The sequence below is a fragment of the Nicotiana sylvestris genome, chromosome 9, assembly GCF_000393655.2.
Source record: "Nicotiana sylvestris chromosome 9, ASM39365v2, whole genome shotgun sequence".
NCBI lineage: Eukaryota > Viridiplantae > Streptophyta > Magnoliopsida > Solanales > Solanaceae > Nicotiana > Nicotiana sylvestris.
The window spans coordinates 83,691,752-83,709,643 of record NC_091065.1 but is presented as its reverse complement, the minus strand read 5'-3'; the positions used below and the strand labels follow the sequence as shown (position 1 = coordinate 83,709,643).

At 38.1% G+C, this 17,892-nt stretch overlaps 1 protein-coding gene across 1 annotated transcript; it reads left to right on the top strand.

The window, feature by feature from the left end:
* Positions 1 to 734: 734 nt before the first annotated feature.
* On the top strand, positions 735 to 1,358 carry LOC104222677 (FCS-Like Zinc finger 8-like). The gene has a single exon (XM_009773937.1). It carries the CDS (start codon positions 735 to 737, stop codon positions 1,356 to 1,358), a length of 624 nt encoding a protein of 207 aa, XP_009772239.1.
* Positions 1,359 to 17,892: the final 16,534 nt, after the last annotated feature.

The following is a 17,892-nucleotide window of genomic DNA, read 5'->3' as shown; positions in this document are numbered from 1 at the left end:
CTCCAAGTGCGTGCAATCAAGAGATGCAGGAAGCGTGAGAGAAGTGCAGTTCAGTTGTGGGGTCTTGGGAAGAGAAAGAGTTGTACGTGTTTCCTTTACATTATTATTATCACTTTTATTTATTATAGGCCCCACCCGTCCTTTCAATCAAAAGGACAAAACTTATACTCACCCCGAAGTTTAAGAAAAGACGAAGAGTTTTGATATTTGTGATCCTAAACAAGTTAAAAAAGGGCCCAGAGTATTTGTGTGGTTATAAAAGCTTTTCATTAAGGGTCGTGAGTTCGAGTCTCCCCAAGAGCAAGGTGGGAAGTTCTTGGAGGGAAGGATGCCGGGGGTCTATTTGGAAACAGTCTCTCTACCCTAGGGTAGGGGTAAGGTCTGCGTACACACTACCCTCCCCAGACCCCACCAAGTGGGATTATACTGGATTGTTGTTGTTGTATTAAGGGTAAAATTATAAGTTTAAGCTAAAGTGCTTTCAAATTTAAAAAGAAATTACTTTTTTAGAGCGAATAAAAAAAAATCATATAAATTGAAAAAGAGAGTATCACCCTAAATTAGCTGAGACTCACTTTAAAGTATAAAGTGGGCAAAAGAACTTATTGACTTAAAAGTACACTACACAATTCACCCTTAAAAGGGCAAATAGAAGAACTAGTGCCAAAGTACCTTTAGCTTATCCATCTTCTTTTAAACTTTTTATTTTCCTGAGAAAGAGTTGTTAAATGTTAATGGCGATGCCGAGGAACAATTCAAAACCAACAGTGAGCAGCAAACAGCAAGGTCTTATGGCTATGGCTGACAATACTATTTCATTTCCAATATCTCCCACCAAAAATCATACAAACCAACCCATTTCTCAGAGAATTTTCAATGAATTTCTCACCAGAAGCTTATCTGATGTAAGTGAAGCTGGAATTAATAGCCCAAAATCCATTCTTGACGGCAAACAAATGTTCACTTTTGGCAACCCTTTTGGCTATGATAGAAACTGCGGAAATCCAATCACCTATATGGACAGAAAGCAGTCAACTTTATTAATAGATGATAAGTTGGAATCAGAAGGTATTAAACTTGCTCTTCTTATTGAGAATGAGGAAATGGTTCTGTTTGGAACAGAGCTTAAAGTTCAAAGTCCTGCTTCCCCTACTGATTTTGGCATTAAGACTCGGGATTCTCAGCTCTTAGCTTCTTCATTAAAAGAATTAGAAAAAGATTCTTGTTGTATTGCACATGGCTTAAGTTTGAGGGAGATGGAGAGTTCTGAGGACTACACTTGTGTAATCACTCACGGTCCTAATCCCAAAACCACCCATATATTTGATAATTGTGTTGTTGGAACTTGTCTGACTTGAAATGGGAGAATCAGTCTTCAACTCACGGCCGGAACTAGCTAGGGGTAAACGAACCCTTTTGCCAAAGATTAGCTGTGTATAAAAGGTCAATTTTTTTTAAGTCCCTTTACTTTTTTATTTATTTTTCTTTTTATTTTATTGGTGAAAATTCTATTTACGTCGGCCACGCCACTATTAATTGCCACTATTGCAGAGTTGATCCGAGGAAAAACATTGTACAAATATTTAAGGTTTTTAGGGTCGTTTGGTACGCGGACTAAATTATTTTGCGACTATAATCCCTAGATTAATTTATTCCACTTTGGAGGTGGGATAAAATAATACCAAGTCTGATGGAATAAGATGGGATAAAATGGGCAGAGGCGGATCCAGAATTTTTACGCGACGGGGGCACATTATTCCACTCATGCCCCTAAAGGTTTTTAGTATTCAGGGTGCCAATTGCTTTAAATTAACCATTTTCAAGGTATACACGTATATATATACAGGATTTCGGCCGAATTTTACGGGGTTCGAGGACCCCCCACCCATATACATGGGTCCGCCTCTGAAGATAGGATATTCAGGATTAAATTTGGGAGAAAGCTTATACTATGTTTGGCTGACGGTATAAATTTATTACGGGATAAATTTGTACCGTCAGCCAAATATAATATAAATTTAGTACCACACTTTATCCCAGCATATCCCGCGTACCAAACCATCCCTTAAAAGTTGAATATTCAATGATTATCTCTGAGGTGTTTTACATTTTAGCACTCCAAATGAATAAAGATGCAATGATCCTGGATGCCGCTGCAAAGAAATAGTTTTGTGAAGGCCAGGAATTAAAGATAGTGTAGAACCAGCAATCGGATGATGATTTTTGGATTAGCGAGATTTTTTCATGTTTTTGTCTTTAGTTTCTCCAAGAAAGAAGTTTGGCAACTCTAAAAGGGATATGATTTTCTAACTTTGATTGTAATCATGATCAATCAACTTTGGTTGTATGGGACCGAGTGTTGGCCGGTGAAGATCTCACACATCCAGAGGATGAAAGTTGCAGAGATGAGGATGTTGAGGTGGATGTGCGGGCATACAAGGAAGGATAAGATTAGAAATGAAGATATTCGAGAGAAGGTGGGTGTGGCCCCCATGGAGGACAAGATGCGGGAAGCAAGACTCAGATGGTTCGGGCACATTCAGAGGAGGAACACTGATGCACCGGTGAGAAGGTGTGAACGACTGGCGGTGGTGGGTACGAGGAGAGGTAGAGGGAGACCTAAGAAGTATTGGGGAGAGGTGATCAGGCAGGATATGGCGCGACTTAGGGTTACTGAGGACATGGCCCTAAACAGGGAATTGTGGAGATCGAGCATTAAGGTTGTAGGTTAGGGGAAATTGTGATGTCTTTTTTACAGCGCACTAGAGTGAGACTAGCCAGTTAGGAGTTAGTCTTAGGATGCTATTGATCAACTACTGATGATGGGCTTTATCTGCTGTGTATTAATACCTTACATCTTTCTCGTATTTCCTATATCTCTTATATTGCTGTTACTTTGTTTGTATGGTATTTATGTTATGTTATGGATTTTATGGTATTTTATATTATTTTATTATGAGTCTATTGATAGTACTAATATAGTGTCTCTTGTTGCCTCTTTGAGCCGAGGGTCTCCTGAAAACAGCCTCTCTGCCCCTCGGGTAGAGGTAAGGTCTGCGTACATATTACCCTCCCCAGACCCCACTTGTGGGATTACACTGGGTTGTTGTTGTTGTTGTTGTTGTTGTTGATTGTAATCATGATCAATTAATGAAGATGTCGATGAACTCATTTTGATTTCAGCCTTGGTATTACTATTATTATTATTGATCATGTTTATTTTCTCCGCTCTTGATCAGGTTTTTCTATTATTAGTAGTAGTATTATTGAAAGACTCAGTCAGTCGTATTATTATGATTTTTATAATTAATTGTACTAGAATATAGTCTTTTAATATGTAAAATAAATTTTAAAAAATAAATTAACTTCCGAATTTACACAAAGAAGTAAGTGTGATGATATGGTATGCTGAACCTGTCATATATTAGTTTGCAACAAAAGGTGCAATATAATATTGTTGATCAAGTTTATATTCTCCGCTGTCACATCTGTGTTTGTTCTCTATTATTGAAGATTTTAGATAAGGAAAACTTACGTGAGTTATGCTCTTGACTATGACAGAAATGGTAGGAAATTAATGAGGTATGCCAAATCATTTTGGATCATTAACCAATCTTCCATTTTCTTTCTCTCATATCATCCATCAAGTTAACCAATGTCGTATCAGGCTTCATTTATGCAAAAACAATTCCGAGCAAGTTCTAATATGAAGTCTTAATCAGCTGTAAGATAAATGTGTACCAAGTCACACATGATTAATACTACCTAAAAACTAATTGATCATCAAGTGATTATTAACCCACTGCATCATTATAGTGCGACTTGCTTGTACAAATGGACATTACAATCTAGCTATTCTCTTAGTTTCAATTTATATAAATATGTATAATATTTGTGTCAACATAAGACTTTTAAAATTTATGACTTTAAATTAGACATGTCATAATATTTGTGTAAATATATAGAAGCTTTTCTTTAAGAGAAAAATAAAAAAATTAAGTTAAATTGTTTCAAGATTGTGAAAGATATTATTCTTTTCGAAATTGAGTAAAAAAGAACTGTTACCACTTAAACAGGAATGAAGAGAGTATCACTTATAATTTGTAGATATGGAAAAGTGCTATATTTGTCCATCTACTTTCAAAAATAAGCTATATTTACTCTTCGTTTCAGTTTCTTAGTATAATTATTCCTACCGTCATACTTTTGGATCATATTTACCCTCCACCCACTAAATAACTTGGTCCCTATCTTTAGAAAGACATGTGGCTGACCCTAATTAAATTTAAAAAAAATAAATTCCGCCATATTTTATTATTCAAACCAACCCGGCCCATGTTCTTTTGTTTTTCGCTGCCTTCTTCTTTCTCAAACTTGTCAGTCTCCCGCAAAACCTTCAGGAAATTCAGAATAAACACTTAATCAGTCTCAAAGTCAAAAGCTTATCAGCACTCGCTTGATATCCTTCACTTCTTACAATACAAAATTTATGAATATTAAACAAATACAAATGCCTTGAGCTTCAATATGCTATGCACACAGAGGAGTTCTCGTAAACATTAATTATTGTTCAAATAATAAGTATATTATTACCTTTACCACAAACAATTTTGCAATGCACATATTTTGTGGTTTTGAGTACACGATCATAAAACTTTATCGAATTTGAACTGAAATTAGACAGATCAAATCAGAAATTGGATATACAAAACAAATATGGAAATTCCAAAGTGAAAGAAAATGAAAATTGCAAGCAATTTGTTTCAGGAGACGAAACGCGACGGACTTCCTGGCAACTCAAGCATTACAAAGGGGAGCTTCTGGCGCCGCCATAGCCGATTAATTGGATTTAAATGTCAATCGTGCCTTAACAAGGAGAGAGGTAGTTGAGATTAGTGTTTTAAAGGGCTTAAGCGTAAGGCAAGTCGTTTTACATATGCCTCAGCTAGGGGTGGGCGTTCGGGCAGCTCGGATTGGATATGAAATTTTCGGTTTGGATTTTCAATTTTCGGATTGAAGAAATGACAATCCAAATAAGTTCAGATTTGATCGGATTTTTTAATTTGGGTTTCGTATTAATCGGTATTTATATTTTAGATTTTCGGTTTTGAGCTTATAAGTTGAGATGTTTCTTCTTTTTACAAAAAATGAATATCCAAATGAATGACTCATGTTATATTATCTGAAAAGTTCCTCATTCTCACCGTAATCATCAAAATAAAGTATTCAAGTAATGAAATTATTATCAAGGAAATGCAACAGAGACATTAATATGATCGATACGAAGTAGCAATAGTAAAATCATGTCGAAATAAAAAGTACTATGGCAGAAACTTAGTAATTAATATTCAATATATGAGATAATATCTTATGGGTAGGGTATTTAACTTATTACTATTGACATATGGATAATGGACTAAATATAAAGAACAAAAAATTTGGATTTTCGGATATCCAAAAATCCGAAGTACCATGTCAAGGCCCCCTTCGTGAGGGTTTCTCCGAACTTCTTCAGTAGGACCGACTAGATCTCTGGTGCTGCGCTCGATTTGAACGACAACTGGTTGTACCTCTTTGAGTCCGGGCCCTTCAGCACTGGTGGTGCGCCCGAAATTTGGTCCATTTGGGTGTGGAATTCTTTCAAGTTCTGGTCCATCCGCTCATTCATTTCTCTTATGAACCGCATGAGCTCGATTTTGAAGGCATCATTATTGTTGTCGTTACCGGATTCATTGTCGATTTCCCCAGCCCCGTTGAAGTCGACCTCACCCCTCGTGGTGTTGTTATCAACCCTTTATGCTATTTGATTTACGGGAGCACCAGGAAGAACAGGGCCTCCTCCATTCGCGTTGTTGGAAGCACCTAACAATGCTTGCCTTAGTTCTGTCATGGCAAGGTCTTGCCGTGAGAGATTACCCATGATGGCCTTTTGTTGTTCCCTCAAGATCTTTACTGTTTCCGCAGTATGCACGTCCTCAGCGTCATCAGGAGTTGTCTTCCGCATATGTCGAGGATAACGCCCGCCATGGATTGGAGTTGCTACATCCTCCTCGTTGGGGTGTCACTGATCGAATTCTCATGTTAAGGTAAATTCTCTTGGGCCTCCATTTTATGTGCTATGTTGACATCATTAGCTGCTATTTATACGATTTTTGCGAAGAAGTAAGGAATCAAACAGGCTAATAATATATGCAAGGATCAACTCAATTACGCAGCTGTCTAAGCCATACGGTAGGCGCCAAACTAGTTACCCATAAAATGATACAGTTGAATTTATAGTGTGATTTATAGACAAACGAATCAATTTGATCCCAAAAATAATAAATAAATTATATAAAATACAAGACTTAGCATTGAAATCGAGATAAAATAGCGGATAGCTTGGTTCCGGGAGCAAGGCTTCATGAGGCAGCAATAAGAATAAGTTTTTCAGAGATTTTTATGCTCTTACAATAGTTGTTGAAGTCACTATTTATAGTTATACCTAGGGAACAAGGTCCTAGGATCAAGTCCCTTTTAAATGACAATAATGGGGGTCATTGATGGATATATAACGGCAGGTCATGAATGCCGAAATTCTCTATAATGGCTGCGTATTTAATACTGAGAAATATTCTTCATTGAACATCATTTGGTGATAAATATTCGTTTGCTCCGATCGATAATGTTCCCTTCGGGACCTACCCGGTGCCAACCGAAGCTGTTGTCCTCGGTTTTAGTTTCTACTCACTTTATCATCCGTCTATCCCGGTTTCATGTGTCACTCTATCTTTCAAGCATTTAATATGAATCAATTTTACCCTATACAATTATATGTGTTTTCAAGATCTTATATGAACATGATGATATAGTTTCAAAATGAAAATGACTATGATTATGATTGTTTCAAGTTTAAGACGAAACTGAATATGATGTTAATGTTTTCCATGAATATGAATGTGATTTGATGAAATGATCTATACAAACGAACATGAAAAGAAAATAATGTTATGGGGCTATTGAGATTAACACAAAGGTAATGATTTTAAGTCAAAAGTGCCAAATGAAAATATTTTGGGAGTTTTAATATTGTTTACCTCGAAAATGATAATAACAATTAGATTTGATTTTGTGGATCTAAAAATGCGTGATTTATTTTTATGCTAGTTGTTAGTTAGTAAATGCTAAGTGTGAGACTAGAAAATGAGGTAATAGCTTGAAAATAAATGCTTTGCAAACCGAGTAATCGAGAATCGGGGCCTCAAGCTGGCCTATACTGAGCCTCGGGGTTAAGCTGATGAGCTTGACTGGAGAGAGCCGATGAAGGGCTAACAGTACTACGAGCTTTAATGAGGGCTCTTTATGATGAATGATAAGTAATAAATGAAGAACAAACAATGAAATGCAATAAATGTAAGTAATGAATCAAAGGAAAGACAATAGAGAGCGTTTAGGTTAGAGAGCAGAGGATGTTCTTGTTGTTGTATTGAATATCATGTGTGCAAGAAAAAGCAAGGGTCCCCCTTATATAAGAGAGAAAATCCCAACATGATACATGTATCATTATTACAAGAAAAAGTAGCTGGTACAACTACTTAAAAGGTCTGGTACATACTTGTGTCGCACCTCCATTTTCTGCACCCGCGGGGATTCGTGGGGAGTTTTCTCCAATTGAAGGACAGTCGAAACGGGATCTATTTATTTGTTTCAGAGTCGCCACCTGGGAATTTTAGGGCGTCCCAAGTCACCAGTTTTAATCCCTGAATCGAGGAGAATATGACTCTGTTTGTTATTCTGCGAACCAGAAATACTGAGTAAGGAATTCTGTTAATCCGGAAGAAGGTGTTAGGCATTTCCGAATTTCGTGGTTCTAGCACGGTCGCTTAACTGTTTTTATTCTTGGCTTATCTTGATTTTACATTTTTATTGTAGGATTTTGTTACCGCTTCTGTTTATTGCTCACAATTATATAAACGAATTACGCGTACGTATATTCGTATTATATACCTTTTATGATTACAGAGGATTGTGCCACGCATACGTGTACACAATAAAATTGACCAAATTATAGTTTTTTTTATTAAAAAAAATCATATGTTCAAAATTTAAATTCGAATTGCTTTTAGAAATATAATCAGGTTACGCGAACGCATCCCTAATTACGCCAAATATTCTTAATGGTAGTATAGATTTTCCGCAAATTATTTATTATATCTATACATTTTATGTAAAAAATCATGAGAAATCTCCATTTAAGGTACCCTTAAATTCTTAAAAAAAAATTCACAATTTATTAAATGTTTATTGCGAATTATATTTTTTCGCGTATGAATTATATTCCTCCAAGCTATTCAAATCCAAAGAAAGGAATAAACATATGATTAACACTATTTTTAGTAAATACAACATATGTATACTCAAAAGGTGAATAGCGTATGAATTTATGTTTTACTGTTTCTGTTTTCCTTTCTTAACTTCTATCCAGATTTTTCTCTCTATGTATATGTATTTCTGTGTGTATTCCATAATGCCTTAAAAATCAGATCTCCTTTCTCTTCAAATCAGTCCCTGTATTTATACAGGTCTGCCCCCCTCTCTTGAGTGCTGCCTGGATCCCTTCTTTCTTTTTAAAATCAGAAAATCATATCCAAAATCTGCTTTTAAAAACTTTAAATCCCATTAAGTGACCCTTTTCCTGATTTCCAGCATTCCATTACCTTTTGTTTCCCATTATCCCATTAATTTAAAAGCCATTAACATTCCACTTTCAGCCCACTATTATTATCATATTACTCTCACTGTTTTATCCCAAAATACCCCAGAAACCTTACTGTAATTACTGTTATTACTGCCTTTAAACTAAAATTCAGAATCTGATACAAAACAGAATTTAAAATCTGTCCAGGCTTAATTATCCTTCTGATTTAAACAGCTAGAACCAATCCTAATCAACTTCCTAACACAGTTGTATCTACCCAACCCCTGTAAACTTGAATTCAAACCCAACATCACAACAACATTATACAGAATTCAACATAACAAGTTAAACTGAACTTTAACATTGAACTAAGATCAAACAAACACAGGAGCATTGTCAATATACTGACAATGCCCTGAAACCAACTGGTTCAGAAATCAACATACACGCAGCATTCATTTGACGGACTCATTGAAATATAATCAAGGATGATTTAACTGACGAGTATTAATCAAACTGATTATCTATAACAATTGTCCACAAACAATAGGTAAACAGATTGTTTCAACTAGCATTATCACAAACGGGAATTCATAATGTAACTAATCGACGAACTTAATCGAGTCGATTACACACATTGTAAACAATCACAACCAACAGAAACAATTCACACTTTGATCAAGTAAGCGGGTATGAGACAGAATAACAGAATTAATCAAACAAAAATATGAAAAATTAACAGGTTATTGAAACAAATAACTATACATGTAGGAAACAAAAAGAAATAGGAAAAATACCTCTGAATCTTTAAACTTCATACGGACTCGAACTCAACTTGGATTCGGACTTTTGAAATCAAACAGACCTTAGTCGAAGTATTTTCAACTGAAAATACTTCGACTAAGGTCGATTAAACCTCAATCCCTCGTTTGAATTGAAAAAATTCCAAGATTGGAAAATTTTTTAGGGTTTCAGATTTTGGATCTTAAATCCGAACACTTCTGGGCAGATTCGAAGGGAACCAAAGATGACACAAGGGTGAGGGAAGCCTAGGGGTCATTTGGTGTTAATTTGGAAGGAATCTGAGTAGGGTTAGGTTTCACTCGAATCTTCAAATGAAGATTCGAGCAGTTCCATGAAGATTCGAATCATGCTACTAACAGATCCGTGATGAGGATGGATAGGGGATGCTACGGTGTTAATTCGGGACTATTTGGTTTAGATCTGAGTTTAACTCGAATCTTCAAATGAAGATTCGAGAACCTTCAGGAGGATTCGAGCCAAGTGGCTAACATATTTGGATAGAGGATGTTTAGGGGGTTCTAGGGTGTTAAGGTGGTGACCGGCGGTGTTGTTGCCGCCGGGTTTCAGGCGGTGGGGAATGAGGGCGGCTAGGGTTAGAGGTTTGGTTCGGGGAAGATGATGAATAGTAAGGAAGGTGGGGTGCTTAGTTAGGGGGCCGGGGTAGGGGTTTGGACTTATATAGGGACGTGGTGGATTGATGTTGACCGTTAGATCAGGCAGAATGAATGGCCAGGATTCATTTGTTAAACCAAACGATGTCGTTTGGTTTAATGCCAGGGTCGGGCTGAGTCGGGGCAATGGGTCGGGTAAAAGTTATGGGTAAGGGATGTGGGATCTCAGCCGTTGGTTGGGTTTGATCCAACGACCCTTGATGAAGGACGACCAAACGTTGTCGTTTTGGTTCGTTTGAATTGGACCGGACATGGGAGTGTTGGGATTGGGCTGTGGAGGGTTAAAATTTTTGTTTGGGCCTGGATTTCAGTCCAAGCCCGATTTTTTAATGTTCAGAATACATTTCAATTTCCTAATTTAAATTTTCCAATTTAATTATTAAAATCCTAATTAAAATTATAAAAACAAGAATTAACTTTACAAGACATTTAATCAACCTTTAACAATTATTAACACATAGACAAAATATTAATCACATAGTGAAACATGCATATTTTTTTGTGATTTTATTTTAATTAACTCAATTATTAAATGCATAATTAAATCCTAGATATGCATGAAACATGTATTTTTATTTTAATTCTGTTTAATTATAACAAAGCAAACATTTACGGACAAAACACAAACAATTAATAAACGCAAAACAATTTCTAAAATTGCACACTAAAAGAAATTAATTTTATTTTTGATTTATTTTGGAGTAGTTTTCGTGATGCAAAAATCACGTGCTCACAGCTGCCCCTCTTTGTGCGGAAACTTGAAGAGTTTTCGTGCAAAGATAAGTGAGCGGATACGAGCGATTTTTGCCTGTTCAAATACTCCGTGGGAAGCATTTTTGAAAGATTTGACCGAACCCCTGCTTCAAAGGTTTCCTACATATCCTTGGCTATAAAGGAATCAGGTCAATGTAGTTCGGGAAGTTTTGGGTAGCTGGGACTACCATGGGACTGTGATGTTACTGCTGTTTCGTGCTGCTTTTACTGCTTGCTGACCTCCTTATTACACCTTGCTTCAAAGGTAATACAAAAAGCTAAACTAGATTATGGTACATGAATTATAAAATCTTATCTAGATCATGCCCTTGCGTTCCTTGTTGTCTTGATATCTTGGTGACTCTTGGGCATTTGGCTTATTCCGTATTCCTTTTCATTGTGTCCCGTATTTTCTTTATCTGTTTGGGGCTCTTGTCGTTTCCTGCTGGGGACTTTGTTGGACTCCTCTGCTTTATTGACTTTAAGTGTGCTCCTTTCTCATATGAGCGGGCTTTTGATTTCAATACTTCAATTATATTCCCTTGTTCTCCAGGTGGGCGCCTGACTTCTGTTGCTTCAATTATTCATCCTCGTTCTCCAGGTGGACGCCTGACTTCTTCTTAATTCTTCATCCTCATTCTCCAGGTGGACGCCTGACTTCTTCTTAAATTATTCATCCTCATTCTCCAGGTGGACGCCTGACTTCTTCTTTAATTCTTCATCCTCATTCTCCAGGTGGACGCCTGACTTCTTCTTTTCTTCATCCTTATTCTCCAGGTGGACGCCTGACTTCTTCTTAATTTCTTCATCCTCATTCTCCAGGTGGACGCCTGACTTCTTCTTTAATTCTTCATCCTCATTCTCCAGGTGGACGCCTGACTTCTTCTTTAATTCTTCATCCTCATTCTCCAGGTGGACGCCTGACTTCTTCTTTTCTTCATCCTTATTCTCCAGGTGGACGCCTGACTTCTTCTTAATTTCTTCATCCTCATTCTCCAGGTGGACGCCTGATTTCTTCAATTCTTCATCCTCATTCTCCAGGTGGACGTCTGACATCTTCTTTTCATCCTCATTCTCCAGGTGGACGCCTGATTTCTTCTTTAATTTTTCATCCTCATTCTCCAGGTGGACGCCTGATTTCTTCAATTCTTCATCCTCATTCTCCAGGTGGACGCCTGACTTCTTCTTTAATTCTTCATCCTCATTCTCCAGGTGGACGCCTAACTTCTTCTTAAATTTTTCATCCTCATTCTCCAGGTGGACGCCTGATTTCTTCTTTAATTCTTCATCCTCATTCTCCAGGTGGACGCCTGATTTCTTCTTCAATTCTTCATCCTCATTCTCCAGGTGGACGCCTGATTTCTTCTTTAATTCTTCATCCTCATTCTCCAGGTGGACGCCTGACTTCTTCTTAAATTTTTCATCCTTATTCTCCAGGTGGATGCCTGACTTCTTCTTTAATTCTTCATCCTTGACTATAGGATTCCCCTCTGTATGTTTTCCTTCAAACCCTTTTAACCGTAATCATACGTTCTCCTGACTTTGCTGATCCGCTTTTGATTCCACTTTACTTACACCCATATCTTATTATTTTTTATTACCTCTTGCCCATCATGGCCGTATTTGTGTCCTATGCAGCCTTGAATCTTGGTAGTATACCTTGACATTCTTTCTTATTTGTTTGGAACAAAACTCATCTCAAAAGCTTTAGAAAAGTAAGATTATTAGTGACGAAAACATGATGATTTCGACAATCTAGAATAAAAAGAAAAATCCAAATTTGGATGATTGTTGGAGAAGGAATAAAGGACTTATCTGATTGGAGTCACTGGCGCCAATGATCATGGTATGCAATTTGGATTAATCAACCCAGTCTTTTAATCAATCTCCTTTCAATTGTCTCATTTTTGTTTTCCCCAAAATTTCCGTAATCCAACTTCATTTTTCATTTTATAGACCTATTTGACTTGCAATATCTCAAAGAGTTTTCACCGACAAACCTTCCTCATTTGTTCATTTCTTACTTCCTTTTCGCCTTATGGTGCCTGCGAAGGTTTTCACCAATAAGACTCTCTCATTTTACTTTCTCTCAACTTCCGTCATCTTATGGTGCCCGTGTGGGTTTTCACCTATAAGACTCTCATTTTTACTTTCTTTTCATGTTTGTACCAGAGTGTTATGAACCATCTTCATTTGCTTGACTCAGCATTTTTCTAAGATTGATCGAAAGGTCGTTTTGGTATGTGGTTGGAAATGGAAAGGTATCAAAAGCTAAACAGTTTTGATATGGGTTTAAAATTACAACTCTTGGAATCTTTTTCTTATTTCTGATACAATTCCTGCCCCAGTTTCTTGATTGGGGTCTCTTGATGTTTCTTTTTGTGCACATTATGCATATTGTGCACCCTATGACCCGAGCCGTGAGGCGCCTACGTATCCTTCTTTGAGGAATCAGGTCAAACGTAGTTCACTAAATAATAGTGATTTTTTTATTTATTATTATTTCATATTTGATTTTCATTGATTCCAAGAGAGGGTAAGAAAGAAACAAATATGGCTCAAAGGGGAAGCAAAGGGTATAGTGTTTGGATAGCAGAATAAATTGCCTTTGTCATTCCAATCTTCGAAATAATGCTAAATACAAACATTCAAAAAGTTATGCATAATATCTCTTTACCGCGTCAGAATTGATCGCCATGTCTATGCATTTGCCTTCAATATCTGTTAAGCATAGTGCACCATTCGATAATACTCTGGTCACAATGAATGGTCCTTGCCAATTCGGGGCAAATTTGCCTTTTGCCTCAACCTGATGTGGAAGAATACGTTTCAGCACATGCTGACCCACTTCAAACTTCCGTGGACGCACCTTTTTGTTGTATGCTCTTTCTATTCTTCTTTGATATAATTGACCATGACATACTGCGGCCAATCGTTTTTCATCAATCAAGTTTAACTGTTCCAGACGGGTTTTGACCCATTCATCATCATCAATCTTTGCTTCGGCGATGATCCGAAGGGAAGGAATCTCAACTTCTGCAGGAATTACTGCTTCAGTGCCATATACCAACAAATAAGGAGTTGCTCCTACTGAAGTGCGAACAGTAGTGCGATATCCCAATAATGCAAATGGTAATTTTTCATGCCATTGTCTTGAACCTTCTACCATTTTCCGAAGTATCTTCTTTATGTTTTTGTTGGCTGCCTCGACTGCTCCATTCGCCTTGGGCCGATATGGGGTAGAGTTGCGATGTGTAATCTTAAACTGTTGACATACTTCCTTCATTAAGTTACTGTTAAGATTAGCACCGTTATCTGTGATGATCACCTTTGGGATTCCGAATCGACATATGATATTTGAGTGGACAAAATCGACCACAGCTTTCTTGGTCACTGATTTGAATGTTTTGGCCTCAACCCATTTGGTAAAATAATCAATGGCTACCAGAATGAACCTGTGCCCATTGGATGCTGCCGGCTCAATTGGTCCAATCACATCCATGCCCCAGGCAACGAAGGGCCATGGTGCCGACATTGTGTGCAACTCGGATGGTGGAGAATGAATCAAATCTCCGTGTATCTGGCATTGATGACACTTGCGCACAAAACTGATACAATCTCGCTCCATGGTAAGCCAATAGTAACCAGCTCGGAGGATTTTCTTTGCCAACACATATCCACTCATGTGGGGTCCGCAAACTCCCGAATGTACTTCAGACATGACAGCTGTAGCTTGTCTGGCATCTATGCATCTTAATAATCCAAGGTCTGGTGTTCTTTTATACAAAACCCCTCTGCTTAAAAAGAATCCATTTGCCAATCGCCTAATGGTCCTCTTTTGATCTCCTGTGGCTTGTGCGGGATATATCCCCATCCTGATATACTCCTTGATGTCGTGGAACCATGGTTCACCATTAAATTCTTCTTCAACCATATTGCAATAAGCGTGCTGATCGTGGACTCGAATATGTAGTGGATCCACATAAGCTTTGTCTGGATGGTGCAACATTGATGCCAAGGTAGCCAATGCATCAGCGACCTCATTATGGATCCTTGGAATATGCCGAAACTCCACTGATTGAAACCGCTGACAAAGATCATGTAGACATTGTCGGTATGGTATGAGCTTCAAATCTCGGGTTTCCCATTCTCCTTGAATTTGATGTACCAGAAGATCTGAATCTCCCATGACTAAAATTTCTTGGATACCCATGTCTGCAGCTAGCATTAACCCCATAATACAAGCTTCATATTCAGCCATATTATTGGTGCAATAAAATCACAGTTGAGCTGTAATGGGATAGTGATGCCCTGTTTCAGAAATGATTACAGCTCCTATCCCGACTCTTTTCATGTTAGCGGCCCCATCAAAGAAAAGTTTCCAGCCAGGTTTTTCAATTCGCTCCATCTCGTCGATATGCATTATTTCTTCATCAGGAAAATAGGTTTTCAACGGCTCGTACTCCTCGTCGACCGGGTTTTCAGCTAAATGATCAGCCAATGCTTGGGCTTTCATTGCAGTTCGAGTCACATAGATGATGTCAAATTCTGTGAGCAATATCTGCCACTTTGCAAGTCTTCCCGTTGGCATAGGCTTTTGAAAAATATATTTCAACGGATCCAGATGCGAAATGAGATAAGTGGTGTAGGAAGACAAATAGTGTTTCAACTTCTGAGCTACCCACGTTAGGGCGCAACATGTCTTCTCCAGATGAGTATACTTAACCTCATAAGCTGTGAATTTCTTGCTAAGGTAGTAGATGGCCTGTTCTTTTCTGCCAGTGAGGTCATGTTGCCCCAATACACAACCAAATGAATTTTCCAAGACCGTTAAGTAAAGAATCAGAGGTCTTCCTGGCTCTGGCGGGACCAACACGGGTGGGTTTGACAAGTACCCTTTTATCTTATCAAACGCTTCTTGACACTCATCGGTCCATTTGACCGCAGCATCCTTTTTTAACAATTTGAAAATTGGCTCACAGGTTGTTGTGAGATGGGCAATAAACCTGCTGATGTAATTTAACCTTCCCAACAAACTCATTACTTCAGTTTTGTTCCTTGGAGGTGGCAGTTCTTGGATGGCTTTGATTTTTGATGGGTCTAGCTCGATGCCTCGCCGACTGACTATGAATCCCAGCAACTTTCCAGACGGAACTCCAAATGCGCATTTGGCAGGGTTAAGCTTGAGGTTGTACCTGCGAAGTCTTAAGAAGAATTTCCTCAAATCCCCAACGTGGTCGGCCTGATGCTTTGATTTTATGATTACATCGTCCACGTATACCTCAATCTCCTTGTGTATCATATCATGAAACACTGTGGTCATTGCTCTCATGTAGATTGCTCCGGCGTTCTTCAAACCGAATGGCATTACCCGGTAGCAATAAGTACCCCATGGTGTGATGAATGCCGTCTTTTCTGCGTCTTCTTCATCCATTAGAATTTGATGATACCCGGCATAACAATCCACGAAAGACCCTATATCATGCTTGGCACAATTATCGATCAAAATATGGATATTGGGTAATGGGAAATTATCCTTCGGACTTGCTTTGTTGAGATTGCGGTAGTCGACGCATACTCTAATTTTGCCGTCTTTCTTTGGTACAGGAACGATATTAGCTAACCAAACAGGATATCGAGTGACTCGAATGACCTTTGCTTCCAACTGTTTGGTGATTTCTTCCTTAATTCTCACACTCATATCAGGCTTGAATTTTCTCAGCCTCTGCTTGACAGGAGGCACCATTGGATCGGTGGGCAATTTGTGAACCACTAAATCAGTGCTCAGGCCCGGCATGTCGTCATATGACCATGCAAAAACATCTTTGAATTCTATGAGTGCTTTAATTAACTCTTCTCGGATCTTTGGTTCGAGATGGACACTTATTTTAGTTTCCCGGATATTACTCGTGTCCCCTATATTGATGTCTTCGGTATCACTCAAGTTAGGTTTGATTTTTTCCTCAAAGTGAATTAACTCTTTACTAATCTCTTCAAAAACCTCATCTTCATCATATTCTGATTCATAATCACAATATATTTCTTGAATTATTATTTCGGAACCAGATTGATTTTTAAGACTGGGCTGAGGATTCCTCATGCATGCCATATCACTAGAGCCAGCGTAAAAAGAACTGTACAGAAAAAGAAGAAAAGGAAAAGAAAACTATCAGGAATGATAATGAAAAAGGAAACTGTATTTTATTGGATGATGAAAGATAACAAGGTTTGCACACTTCAAACAAACTGTAAGATAAGCATTGGGATTACAACCCTGAGGTAACCCAAACAAACTGAAAGAAAATCAAAATAAACTACCAAGACTCCTTTCGAATGGGGAGAGGAGTGGCTTTCCAATTATTAAGCTTTGTTTCTGGCCCAACGAATTGAACTTCTGCGTTGCTACACCCTTCTCCGCTTTCCAACATATTCACATCATTAAACAATTTCTCGAATCTTTCAATTAATTCCTCCTCAGGATTGACCCGGGATTTAGGAATTGTTGTTATCGGGCGATTTTTAGCACCGGTCTTGACAAAAGACTTTGACAGATGTGGGACTGGTTTTGGAAGAACCCATGCCTTGTGTTTCAGCTTTCTGGCCTTTTTCACATCGGTGATAGTGGGTATAAATCCCAAACCAAATGTTCCCCAGTTCTCGGGGAGAGATACTGGTTGTATAATTCCTTGCAAAGATGAGCCCAGACCTTTGCCGGGTATAAAACCATTTTTTAACATTTCATAGGCTACCATGACTGATGCAGAGGTTATCTTTGGATTCGGAAGGTACTTCCCCTCTGGAATTTTCTCTACCGACACTGTATCGGACACTTGGTATACCCATGGTCCCTGGTCATTTTCTATTCCCTCGACCGGTACAATGGCACTGCTGTGAGCATTTAAACTTTCTTCCCCATGCACAACTATTTCTTGTGATTCCATTCAAACTTGACCGCCTGGTGTAGTGTTGACGGGACTGCTTTAGCAG